Source organism: Candoia aspera, chromosome 1, assembly GCF_035149785.1.
Source record: "Candoia aspera isolate rCanAsp1 chromosome 1, rCanAsp1.hap2, whole genome shotgun sequence".
NCBI classification, from domain to species: domain Eukaryota; kingdom Metazoa; phylum Chordata; class Lepidosauria; order Squamata; family Boidae; genus Candoia; species Candoia aspera.
Genome location: NC_086153.1, coordinates 191,042,766 through 191,055,031, shown reverse-complemented (window position 1 = coordinate 191,055,031; position 12,266 = coordinate 191,042,766). Strand labels below are relative to the sequence as shown.

Below are 12,266 nucleotides of genomic sequence, written 5' to 3'. Positions count from 1 at the left end.
TACAGGTTACTGCTATCTATTTTCTGAACTGGGCCCAGAAATGGACTGATAGGCAAAGCAGATAACAAAGCTCTGTCATAATGTGGTTGTATCAGCTACTCTCAGGTAAGTGCCTAGCTGCCCTACTTTAAATCAAACTTTCTGGACTATTTTCAAAGGCAGACTCACATACATAATCCATAATCTCACCTGGAATGATATGAGCATGAATAACGTTGCCAGGCTATTCTTCTCCAGGCAAGGTCGAAGTTGGTGTTATCAGCCCAGGATGATAAGGCATTCTGAGCTCCAGAAGCTACTTAGGCTTTCAGATGATAATACTAACTATCCAAAAATATTACCAAAACCATACATCTGAACCCTAGCAGAAATACAGCTCTTTCCACAATTAGATGAACACCACTTAATCAAACAGGTGGCCCACTGACAGAAATCTTTATTTTCTTTGTACTGAATGAGTGAGTTTTTAACCCTATTCCAAGGCCATCATCTTGCTTAGGCCCATTTATTATTTATGATTATTATATTCAAAATAATTCTACAAGAAAGCCACTCCCTTTCAGAAACACACATGTGCTGCAAAATGAGTTCCTCAAGCATATTGTAAAAATGTTCTATACATATTCAGTAATACAGGAACAGTGAAATCATGACTTCAAACAATTGAAAACACCACTCCATACTGGTGAAGCATTAAAAGATACTTTATATTAAAAGAAGCTTCAAAGTATTTCTTTTTTTCCTCCACATGATTCATCATGACTACTGAACATCTTTCAAAATTAAAGTAAACAATCTAATAATACTGATTTCTGACTATACAACAACTCTAAAAATAAAACGATTCTGTTAACAAAAGTAATTTTTAATGTTTTTTCTGATGTATCTAACCTTCTACTCCTAAATTACCTGTTGACCAGGAACAATTACAATTAATAAATAAACAGATAAACAAACTTGGACTGAGTCTCCATGCAATTCCACTTCTGGCCTTAGACTGCTGTTGAGTATAGCAGTACTAAGACTCATAACGTGTCTGAAAGCTAGGGAGGCTAAACCTGCAGCTCATTCCAGTCCAAGAACCAGCAGGTGAATGTGCAGCAAGGAGAAGTGCATGATTAGACTGGGACAATTGCTTCTTGCTTAAAGAATGAGACAGATGCTGTTAGGATCAGATATAAACCACTTCTGACGTAAGAAATGTTTTTCTGTTGACTTAGATAAACAGGTCTAAAATACATATATTACCTGTCCACATCCAGGGGCAGTACATAAAAAGGGTTTGTCATCACTCATATTCTACAGGTCCTTGTGTTACCTACATTGGAATAGCAAACATATTTAGTTAAGATTATGTCAACTATTTATCTTGTACTGATTTATGACAAAGCCTCAAAAGAACAATTATTTCAATGTTCATACTAAAAGTTTTGAAACCATATTTCTAAAATCACATGAGAAAAAACCCCCAAATAATCTGGGGCATTAATATTTGTCCGAAGTGGAACTGAAACTCGAATACACCATTACCTCTCAAGTTAGGAAACATTTTTATGAAGTACAGAAACTATGCTTTATTAGTTAAACAAAACATAAATGTATCAATGTATCTCCCTTTGATAGATTCCACACATATGTGCCAAAACGGTAAGGTAAATAATTTACTGAGCATGAAAGATCTCTGATGCCAGAGATATTCCATTTCTGATTTTGGATGGGTTGCATTTTCCCATGAAGAGTTAGTTTGTAATCTGGGAGTCCCTGGACAACAGATGGCAGCTGTACCTAGGAGGGCCTTTCACAGCTTCATTTTGTGTACCAACTACAGTATGGCTTTCCCTAGATAAGGAAATCTTGCTCACAACCACTCATATCTTGATAACTTATTTGGACTACTGCAGTGTGGAATGTGGGCATGGGACTGCCTTTGAAGGCTACCGAGAAACTTCAGCTGGTCCACAATGCGGTAGCTTGCGTTTATGGGCACTAGTCCGTTTGCACATGTAACACTGCTGCTTTACCAGTTCACTGGATACCAGTTTGCTTCTGAGGCAATTCAAGGTGCTGGTTGTCAACTTTAAAGCTCTACATGGTCCAGAACCTGAGCATCTTTGCAATTTCCTACTCAAAGTGGTTCCTGCCAGTTCATTATGTTCTTGAACAGATGGCTCTTTTTGGAACTCTACTCTTAGAAGTGTCATCTGCAGGGGCTTCAACCCATGTCTTCTCAATCACCATTCTCCCTTTTCAGGAACAGCATTCCCTGGAGGTCAGATTTGGCTGGAATCTCTTCACCTTTCAGAAGGTGGTCAAGAACTGGCCTTTACCGCAACCCTCTGGGATCTGAGGAGTTTGCTGCAGAGTAAGTGTTTACATTTGTTCCTTGGTGCTTGTAGCATATGATTGTGGTAATTTTCTGTTATTCGTATTTTTACTTCCATTACTATGCTCAGGTGTGTAAGCTGCTCAGAATCAGCTGTGATAGGAGCAATGTAAAAGCCTAATATATAAACAAACACATTACTAAGTGGTGTTTAACAGTACTGGAAACTAATTGCTATGGAAGGTTATAAAGCTTGACGGAAAGATGAACTGAAAGTGGATTAGATACTTACCACTAATCCAGAGGTTCTTAAACTTAACAATGAAAATAAGGAATGTATAAAATATTACCAGAAAATCTGTCAGTGGAAACTTTAATTATATCATATTGGTCTTGAACCATTTTTTCTCTACCAGAACAGGTTTATTATGATTAAGTCTGACAATCAGTAGACTAAATCTTTACCTTAATGAATACAATTGAGAGGCTTTTAAAATAAGTTTAAATTTTATTTTAAAATGTTCTAACTAATTCTTGATTCTAATGGATTCCAAAAAAGTATTCAGTGACAGACTACAAGATGAGAAATTCAGCACAACCTACTTTCATTTAGCAAAAAAGGTAAGATATAATAACACCAAGCAGAAATAAGGCAATACAATCCATTTAAAGCGCATCAGCAAATATTTTGACTGTTAAGGAAAATATTTTAGTATCTATATACATTAACTTTTGAAAAGCTGTTCCAAAATAGGGATACTACCACAGGAAAGACTCTTGTTTTTATACATGAACAATATACTCCATTAACTGATGAAACTCATAGAAGTGCCTCATCTAAGAACTTAGTCCATGGCAAGATGTTACTACAAAATACGATTTTTCACATAGTTAAGCTTGAAGCATTTATCGCTAACTAGGTTTATCCTTTTTGTTGCTGGCTGTGTGATAGTCTGTAGCCAGATGTTGGGAAGATTCTTCAAGTTTGTCTAAGACTCTTTGGTAGGCTAAGATACAGAATATAGCCCTCGCAGAGAAAATTGTGTTAACTCAAGATTGTTAAAGGCTCAGCTACAGCACAGGTTTTTGAGCAAGTGCAGTCTCCGTTGAAAGCAATAGCTCCAGGGCCAAAAGAAGTTCATCTGTCTTCCCACCTATGTTTAACAAGTTTGGATTTTTAATTAATTTTCATGGTTTTTCTTCTCTTTTTTTAATCACATGTTGATGGATATGTTTGTATAATTTAATCTAGACCTATTGCTTCCTATTCTCATTTTTAAAACATAAAAACATTTAAAAAACAGATAACAGACTCATACTCTGAATCCTTTCCTTCACTGTGGGAAGATAAGTTTATTTCCATTTATGTACAATTATCCTTTTTACTCAGACTTGGTAGAGTCAAAGTTCTTCGTGTAATGCTAAATTCCATATTTTAGGAATATAGTTCAGCATCACATTTATATCTTTAGCTATTGTCTTTCTTTCCAAAATTATATTAACATATGCTATGATTTGAAACCAAACCAAAGCTGTAGTTGGACAAGACCAAACCCTTATAACTGATATATGACTCCAATTAAGCTAACTAGACAAACTGAACTAAATGGAAGTTTTCAGTGGCAACTCTCACCCCCATTACATCAACCTGTCCCACCCAGTCAGGCAGACAGGGCATGTTACAGACCCCATTCGTGAGAGGTTGTCAATTGGCGGGGTCCAGGAAAAGAGTCTTCCCTGCCATGGACCCCACCCTGTGGAATATGTTGCCCGCAGAGGTGAGGGAGGCCCCCACTCTCCTGGACTTTCAAAAGGGAGTGAAGACCTGGCTCTGCCATCTCGCTTGGGGCGGGAAGGGGGGTAATCAATCGTGGGGGTGGTTAGCGCCTTGAAGAGACCCCAGGGAATTATATGTATTTAAAGTAAGATCTTTGGATTCGTCATCTTGGATTTTATAATTTATATTTATATTTTTATGAAGAATTTTGTTTTTATTGTATTTTAATCTGTAGTTATTTTAATTTTATTGTAAACTACCCAGAGTCACTCTTAGTGAGATGGCTGGTGATGAAATATGAAATATATAAATAAACTCCACATAAAACATACTACAGAAATCCAGATATGGGCAATTCAAGTAGGCCTTCCATGTAGGTAGCACTTGTGTTTAAGTTGCTTCAAGTTCTACCCCACCCCACACACAAATAGCAGGGTGAGCAATGTGTAAGAATAATTCCCATCAAAACTGCACCCCAGTCCACCGAACAGTATTGCTCAGGTGGACATTATACATAAGGAAGAAAAATCTGGATCCTTGTACACCAAGATGGTATGGGGACAATCAGTGTATGAATTTCTCCTTCCCAGCATGGTACCATTACGTGAGGCCCTTAAGAATAAAAAGATGCTGTAATCCAATTGCATTATTACAACATTGATCAAAATGCAGCTAAATGAAAATGTCTAGAAATGCCAGTTTATGAACCAACCATAATTGGTTTCATGCCCTCTGAGCTACTGAGCACACCTGAACTCCGCCACCCCCTGCCACCCTGCCAACTTATTAAAGAAAAACTGCAATCCCATCTATAAGTAGCTGAAGAATATCCACAGTGCCTCTAATTTTTAGAATTTATTAGCTTTCATCCAGTCAACTACTACTTTCAGACAATAGCCTAGCTATTGTTTCAAATGACAAAAGAAATCCAACTCCAAACTTCTAAATGATTTCACTTAGCACTTTCCTATTGATATCAAAAAGGCATGGAGGATAAGGGGAAATTTTATGGGACTCCACAGCCAAGATACCTCAGGATCAAGCAGAAATCTCTCAAAATTATTCTCTGGAACCAGATTTGCAGACATGAACAGAATTGCCACAACATTGTTTCACTCAACTCTACCTTTCAAAGCCTAATAAAATATAATCAGTGGTATCATTAAGCTGCCAAAAAAATCAAGAACCCACAAAGTCACAATTTCTTTTCTCTGTCCAGAGCCGTCCACCAGCATAGCTGAGAATGCTTCTGGCCTGAAGACAGCCAGCATCAGAAATGAAACTTACTACTCCCAACATAAATTTAGTTGTTTTCTGCTTCCACCATAGATAAAATAATTAAACTACACAAGGGAAAAGAATCCCACATTACTAGTCTTTCCATCAAATTAATGGTACAGTTGGATTCAGACACAAAATCCTGGAAATCTAAAAAAATATTTTTTATGCTCCTCAGCAACAGACTATATATACGTTTTTGTTTGTTAATGAAAACGTACCTCTTGCTCTTCTTACTGAAGAAGTTTATGTCTCAAGACAAGGCATAACAATAACTTAAAAGACATCACCTTCTACAGATTCTTCTTTTTGGTCCAATAGTACACATTAAAGTATTGCCACCCACTGATGCAATAAATGCAGCAAACAACTGAAAAATTTGAAATTGCAGTTCAGTTGTTTCCAAACACTGTACCTTTCCATTTGTTTGCTGAGAACTCTTGCACATTCCCAAAAACTTTCTAGCGCTTTTTAGCAATTATTTCTAATATTGCTCATCATTAACAATCTTCTAATTTTAGGAAGTCCTGAAATTCTCCAAGTTAAGGAACACATTCTGAAAACAAGACATTGTACAGTAACTCTGATTTTTTTCATCAATCCCTTTTCAAGGCTAAACAAATCATATAATTTCAGACTTTAAATCTAAAAATTATTTTCAGATTGTGAAAACCCACAGTATATTAAATACTAATACTAGCACAATGCTGAAATTCCTAGTCATAAATATGTTGGAACTTCGTGCATACTTGTCTATTTAGCAAAGCTCTATTCAAACAGAATTAACTTGTGCCATCACAGTATTCACACCCATAAGATTCTATTTTGTTTATATAGCTAGCTTGAATTATTGACACATATTTCTGCCATATTTGATTAAAGTTCACTGTAGAAAAATGTATAATACTATTTCAACATTAAAAAAATAGAATGATTTTTCTGCATTCACCATCAAGACAATTTTCAACATACAGGAGACTGTTTTGCAAAAAGAAATGTAATCCATTAATCACAGCCTTAACTAGACCTTGACTGTCTTGTGAACTATTAGAAACAGTTTGATATCGTGTTCTTCATATATTCTATAGCTTTATAGGCACTATCTACAGTAACAACAGTTCAGTGCATTTGCAGAACAATCCTAAAAGTTCATGACAAAGTAACTGATTAACAGATAGGAGGAAGAATGGTATTTTGTCCCCATCCTGTATTTTCTTTTGTTTTCATCAAATTTGTAGTTCTTCTTAATACATTCTGCATTAAACAGCAAGCCATTTTTTACAACATGTTTGTTAAGCAGATTACATGTTTACCTAGTTTGATTCCATTAAATTTTATCAGTTTCTACAACAGCTAAATATATTAGCAAGCTTTTACTAGTATTAAATGCTTAAGTTTCTGGCTTCAAACTTCCTGAACTCAGAGAAAGTTAGGAGATTTGTTTCTATTTTATCCCTGTCTGAACCTTTTCATCTATCACACCCTAATTGGTCCAGCTTACGTATTTGTTTTACAAATGAACACAAACAGAAACTTTTATTCAGTCACATGACATATAACCTGGAGAGTGTATTATAATATCCACAGTCTGGAAACAAGCTTTTCTGACATGATGAGAAGAACATTTTATTTCTTCTTTAAAGAGAGAAGTAAATGCATTAATATATGCTTGGTTCAGGACTCTAGAGCACATACATTTTCATTATGTTTGGGGCAACAACTCCAACTTGAGAAACTCGATATTCTGCCAAATATATGGTGTCTCATGAATTAGCCTATTTACAACATAAAGACATTCAACAATTATGGAATATCTAAAGAAGGTTTTGGTAAGTATGTATGGAGGGAAGATATCATGCTAATTTTACACAACTCCCAAGAAAACTAGTCCATTTCCAAAGTTTCAACCCATAATCCTATGGCCATATATATCAATAGGACCAAGTTAATAGGGACCAACTCAAATTTCTTTTAACAGAAAAATTGAAAACCAAACTGAACTGGTTGAATGTATTTCAGTATTTTGAAATCGTGTGTGCAGAATAAAGTTGAGAGTAAAGTTTGTAAAGTTCTTTATAAAGTGAGTATTTTAAACTACAGGTAGTTCACAACTGGACTAGCAATTCCATTGCTAAGCGACACGGTCATTAAGTGAGACATCACATGACCACAACTTGAGATTTTACTGCAGGCTTCTCCATTGACTCTGCTTGTCAGAAGCTGGCTGTGAAGCACACAAATGGTGATCTTCTGACTTGGGATGCTGCGACAGTCATAAGACCGAAGTTACTTTTTCAGCGCTGTCGTAACTTTGAACAGTCACTAAACAGGGCAGTTGTTAAGCAAGTACTACCTGTACATCACTTCAAAAGAACACATCAAAATCTCTTTTCTTGATTTGGCAATCTTAGTTTACAAAGATTCAGAAAGTACTCAAGAACGTAGGCTTTAGAAATTATTTGAAATAAGATGAAGAGTTAGCTAATTTTTATAAAGAACAATAAAGATGACAAGAACTACAATACATCTTGACAGAAAAGTATCATGATAGTAACTTAGTAAAATACATACAGGTAGTCCTTGCTTACTAAACACTTGTTCAGCGACTGTTCAAAGTTGCAACAGCACTGAACTAGTGGTATTTATGACTAGTCCTCAAAGTTCTAGCCATCACAGCACCCTTGCGGTCACATGATTGTGATTCAGGTGCTTGGCAACCAGCTCGCACTTATGATGATTGCAGCATCCCGTGGTCATGTGATCACCATTTGCAACCTTCCCTGCCAGTAAGCAAGGTCAATGGGGAAGCTGGCAGGGAAGGTTGCAAGTCACTCTGGTAAGTCCTCCCACCTTCCTGCCCACTGTGCCATGTCCTCCTTCCCTCAGCCTCCCTGCACTTGCACTGCACCACAGCACCCCCTCTCCCAACTCGTGTGTGGCTTGTGCCAGGCCTCCCACACCCACCGCACTCCTTACCTGGGGCTCCCACTGCCTCCCGCTTAACGACCCACGCATCTTGGGGTTACGACAGCAACCTGGACTGGCTGGATTGCCATCACGAAGCAATGTGGTCATGTGACATTGTGCTTTATGACCGCATCCCTTAGTGACAGCAATCACGGTCCCAATTGCTGTCGTAACCTGAGGACTACCTATAATCCTTCTAAAATAGTGAATGAACAAACCATGGTAACGAGATAATGGAATATACTGTAATAATCCATGCACTGAACATCTTGATTTAGCAGTTCAGACTAAGTTGCCAGTGTTTTAAAACTTGACATGACTGTGGAGAGATAAATTTCACAAGCATATATAAACTTATTCTTTATAGGTAAATAATCAAGCAGACAGATTCTTCACCTTCTGCTATGAGTACTCTATGAAGCATAACTTTAAAGAGTGCATTTACTTCCAATTCAAACATTACCCATCTGAAATTTAGGCCTCTTCCACATGGCCAAATTAAAAGCACTACCCATCAGTCTTTCAGTTAGCAGAAAGGCAAACCACATAAAGTGTGCTGCCCTCATTGCTGATCCTTATTTTCCTACAGGAACAAGGCTAGAGAATGGTGCTGTCCAAACTGAGTTATTACAGGCCAAGTTAAAGAAAGCGATTGGTAAACTCCTCTGGCTTTGTTTCTTCTCTCACTCAGCATCACCTTCCAGCAGGAAAAAAATTCTTACTGTGGAGAGGGGGAAATCTAAACAGATTTATTAGATTTATAGGCCACCTGACTCCATCATTATTAAGATGCTCAGCATAGTGGATTTAGCTACCTGTCAATTGTTCTAGTAAGTGGTAAGCGCTAAGGGGTGCAAAAAGTAAAACAGGACATAGCTCTCTCAATGCTCATTACAGCCCATCTTCTGTGCTTGTTTCCAGTCTGCTGGGCTATTTCTGAACATGGATCTCATGTTTATCTGAAACCCTGCTAAACCCATGTTAAAAAATAGCCTGGCTAGGAAATAACAGTGGGAAGAGTAAACTCCACTCTCAGCTACTGCTGCAATGGAATGGTAGGACAATACAAGCAGTGAGTGTTCAAGGAGTTCAGTTGTAACTTTGTACTGTAGCTAAAACCACCTGGAAGAGCCAAGGGATGGCCACGGAGGGCATGCTATTATGATTCGCCCATGTGTGATACCAGTCATTACCATGGCACCTAGTGCTGCCAAAGCAGAAATGAAGTAGGCAAAATGCCCCCCTCCCCCAACAACAAATGTACCTGCAGGGCACTGCACAAACAGCCAAGGGATCCACAGATTTATTATTTTTTAGTTCCTTATACTGTGAGCACAGCATTGATTGCCAGTAGGCTTCTGGGTACAAGGCAATGGTCTTGACTTTTAAGGCCCTTAATTGCTTGGCTCCTAGATACTTGCATTCCCCAGGTAAATCTGGCCTGCCAGCACACTCATCATGGTTGGGAATAGGCTCCCACTCTATGAAATGTGAGTTCAGTGGCAGCCAGGAGAAGATGTTTTTTGGTGATAGCCTCTATTGTATGGAATAGCCTCCCCCATGGAAATCAGATTGGTGGCTACTCTGGCTCTGTTTCAGAAGACAGTCAAAGTGGAGTTAGTTCAAACAGCTTTTAGAATCTTAAATTACCCTGACTGGTGCTGCCTGATGAATGAAATGACTTGATTATGACAAGTCTCAATCATCAGCAAGTGAACTGCTGCATTCTGCACCAGTTGCAGCTTCCTAATAATTTTCAAAGGTAGCCCCACAATACTGGTCCTGGGTGTTGGTGTGCTTATCTGTGAATCCTCAAAAGCAATAGTAGTAAAAATGGGGGGAAATGGTTGTATAAAATTCTTGGGCAGCTGAGAGTAGAAATCTGTAATGCACCCAACAGTGACTGAACTAGCAACACACAGTTGGCAAAACACTGCTCACTTGCCCAGTTAAAACCCACCCTCTGTGCAGCATAGAACTATTGGTCTCTCAAAGGCATCCTAAACCTATGTTTAGAACCTAGGACTGACACCTGTTTTTAAAAAGTGCTAAAACTATATGTAAAGAGCTTGGGTAAGATCTGATACGCATTTCAAAAAAAGATTTAGGCAGATGCCTCTGCTGAAGCCAGGTATCCAATACTTCCTACAACCCAAAATGGTCATGGATGGCAGTTCCCAGGAACCAATAAAATCTGATCAGATCAAATTCCTAACTGCATCAATAACCTCTTCACTGTCACACCTCCTTCAGCAGTTGAAACAAGGAAAGCCTTCTGGCCCTAAACTAGAGCCGCGCTGGTTTTATTTTGTTCTTGATTTCAACTCAAACTGTCTGTATCTCTTTCCTTGCCGGAAACAGGGTGGGGAAGAGATGTGCCCATTACTCTTCAAAAGCGACACTTGAGCATCCAAGCTAACGCTTTCAGGCCTCCTCCATCAGGGTCGCAGGGGAGGGAAGGTCCGAAGGCACCCTTACTACAGGATCCGATTATGTCCCTCTCTGCACAGCCAACGCTAAAACGAGAGAAGGCGGCTCGGGCCCTCCATGGCTCCAGCCCCCTTCTTGCCTCCTGGACTCCGGGGGAAACAGGATGAGACGGAGGAGTCCAGGCCAAGGACAACGGTGAAAGGGAGCGAAAGGAGAAGCCAGGCTGGCGCTGGGGGCGGTCAACACCGGTTGCCGAGAGCAAGAGACGGGTCGAAAGAGAAAAAAACACGGAGCGGAGGCGCCATGTTACAGTTCCCCAGGTTCCCTCTCCTATCCTCAGCCACCAGGGCCCGGCTCTTCCCCCAGCCTACGCCCGGCTAAGGCTAGAGCCACACCCCGAGCCGTTATCCTAACCTACACGTCAAGGCGAGGCACGGCCTTCCTCTCCGCCTCCATTAAAACAAAACCAGTCCGCCGCGCGCGCACAACCAACTCACCCCTCACGACCGCCGGCCGAGCCGTACATTAAAGCCCGGGTCTTCCCCCACCGGCTCCCGTCACATCTCGCGGGAACTCCGTGACATATCGGTTTCTTTCTCTCTTTCCCCTCCTTTCCTCCTCCCCCCTTCAGGGGGTCAGGAGAAAATGGGGTCACGTGCCGCGGAGACGGACCGGCAGGAGCACAAACGGAACGGAGGAGGACAACGCACGTACAGCCGCAGGAGAGAGGCCACGTGATTGTGCACTCCGCGAAGGCGGGGCTGCTGCCATTCCACCGGTGCCTGGGTGGCCGGAAGCTGCCTTGTCTTCCTTCCCGCGCTCCTCCTCCTCGCGCTGCGTGGGGAGGAAGAGAGAGATGTTTTGTCGCGAACCTGGCGCTCCGAAGTGCTTATGGGGCAGGGCAGGGCAGGGCAGGGCAGAGGTTCTAAATGCACGCAGGAGTGTAAATAGCCTGGAGCGAAGATCACCGCGCACCAGTAGTCTCAGCAGCCGAGCGCCTTTGGAAGTTCATACGTGGAGGGGGAGAAAGCCTTTCCTTCTCTAGGTTTATCCGGAATGTACTATGTAGTTACGGTGACCATATGTCCTTTATTATACAGGACAGTCCTTTATTTCAGAAAGCTGCCCTTTATTAGAATATGCGTTTTTATAAAGTTCTTGGTTTTGCTCTTGAATTTTCTTTTGTAAAGCAAAGTTATAAACATAATTTTTTTTTATCCTTATCAACCCCTTTCAGATTTTCCCTTCTCAGGTTTGTCCTTTATTTTTTCCAAGAAAATATGGTCACTGTACATATAAAATACATAATATATAATGTTTTTGTTGTTTATTCGTTTAGTCGCTTCCGACTCTTCGTGACTTCATGGACCAGCCCACGCCAGAGCTTCCTGTCGGTCGTCAACACCCCCAGCTCCCCCAGGGACGAGTCCATAATATATAATAATATATATTTAATATATAATACACGGTCTGTACATGGAAGTTCTATTG

The 12,266-nt window shown here is 39.9% G+C and overlaps 1 protein-coding gene across 3 annotated transcripts in view; it reads right to left on the bottom strand.

Moving 5' to 3' along the window:
• The window catches only part of ATF2 (activating transcription factor 2), a 48,307-nt gene extending 36,821 nt beyond the window's left edge, over positions 1–11,486 (bottom strand). For 2 of the 3 annotated variants that reach the window (XR_010068915.1, XM_063318150.1), the window contains exons 1-2: positions 11,273–11,483; positions 1,249–1,318 (exon numbers count right to left, since the gene is read on the bottom strand). Coding sequence is in view for 2 of the 3 variants with exons in the window: in XM_063318150.1 (XP_063174220.1) it covers positions 1,249–1,296 (48 nt within the window). In the remaining variant the exon portion in view is untranslated. Of the gene's footprint in view, positions 1–1,248; positions 1,319–11,272 lie in introns of all 3 variants that reach the window. The other variant, XM_063318152.1, reaches the window with a different exon arrangement.
• Positions 11,487–12,266: the final 780 nt, after the last annotated feature.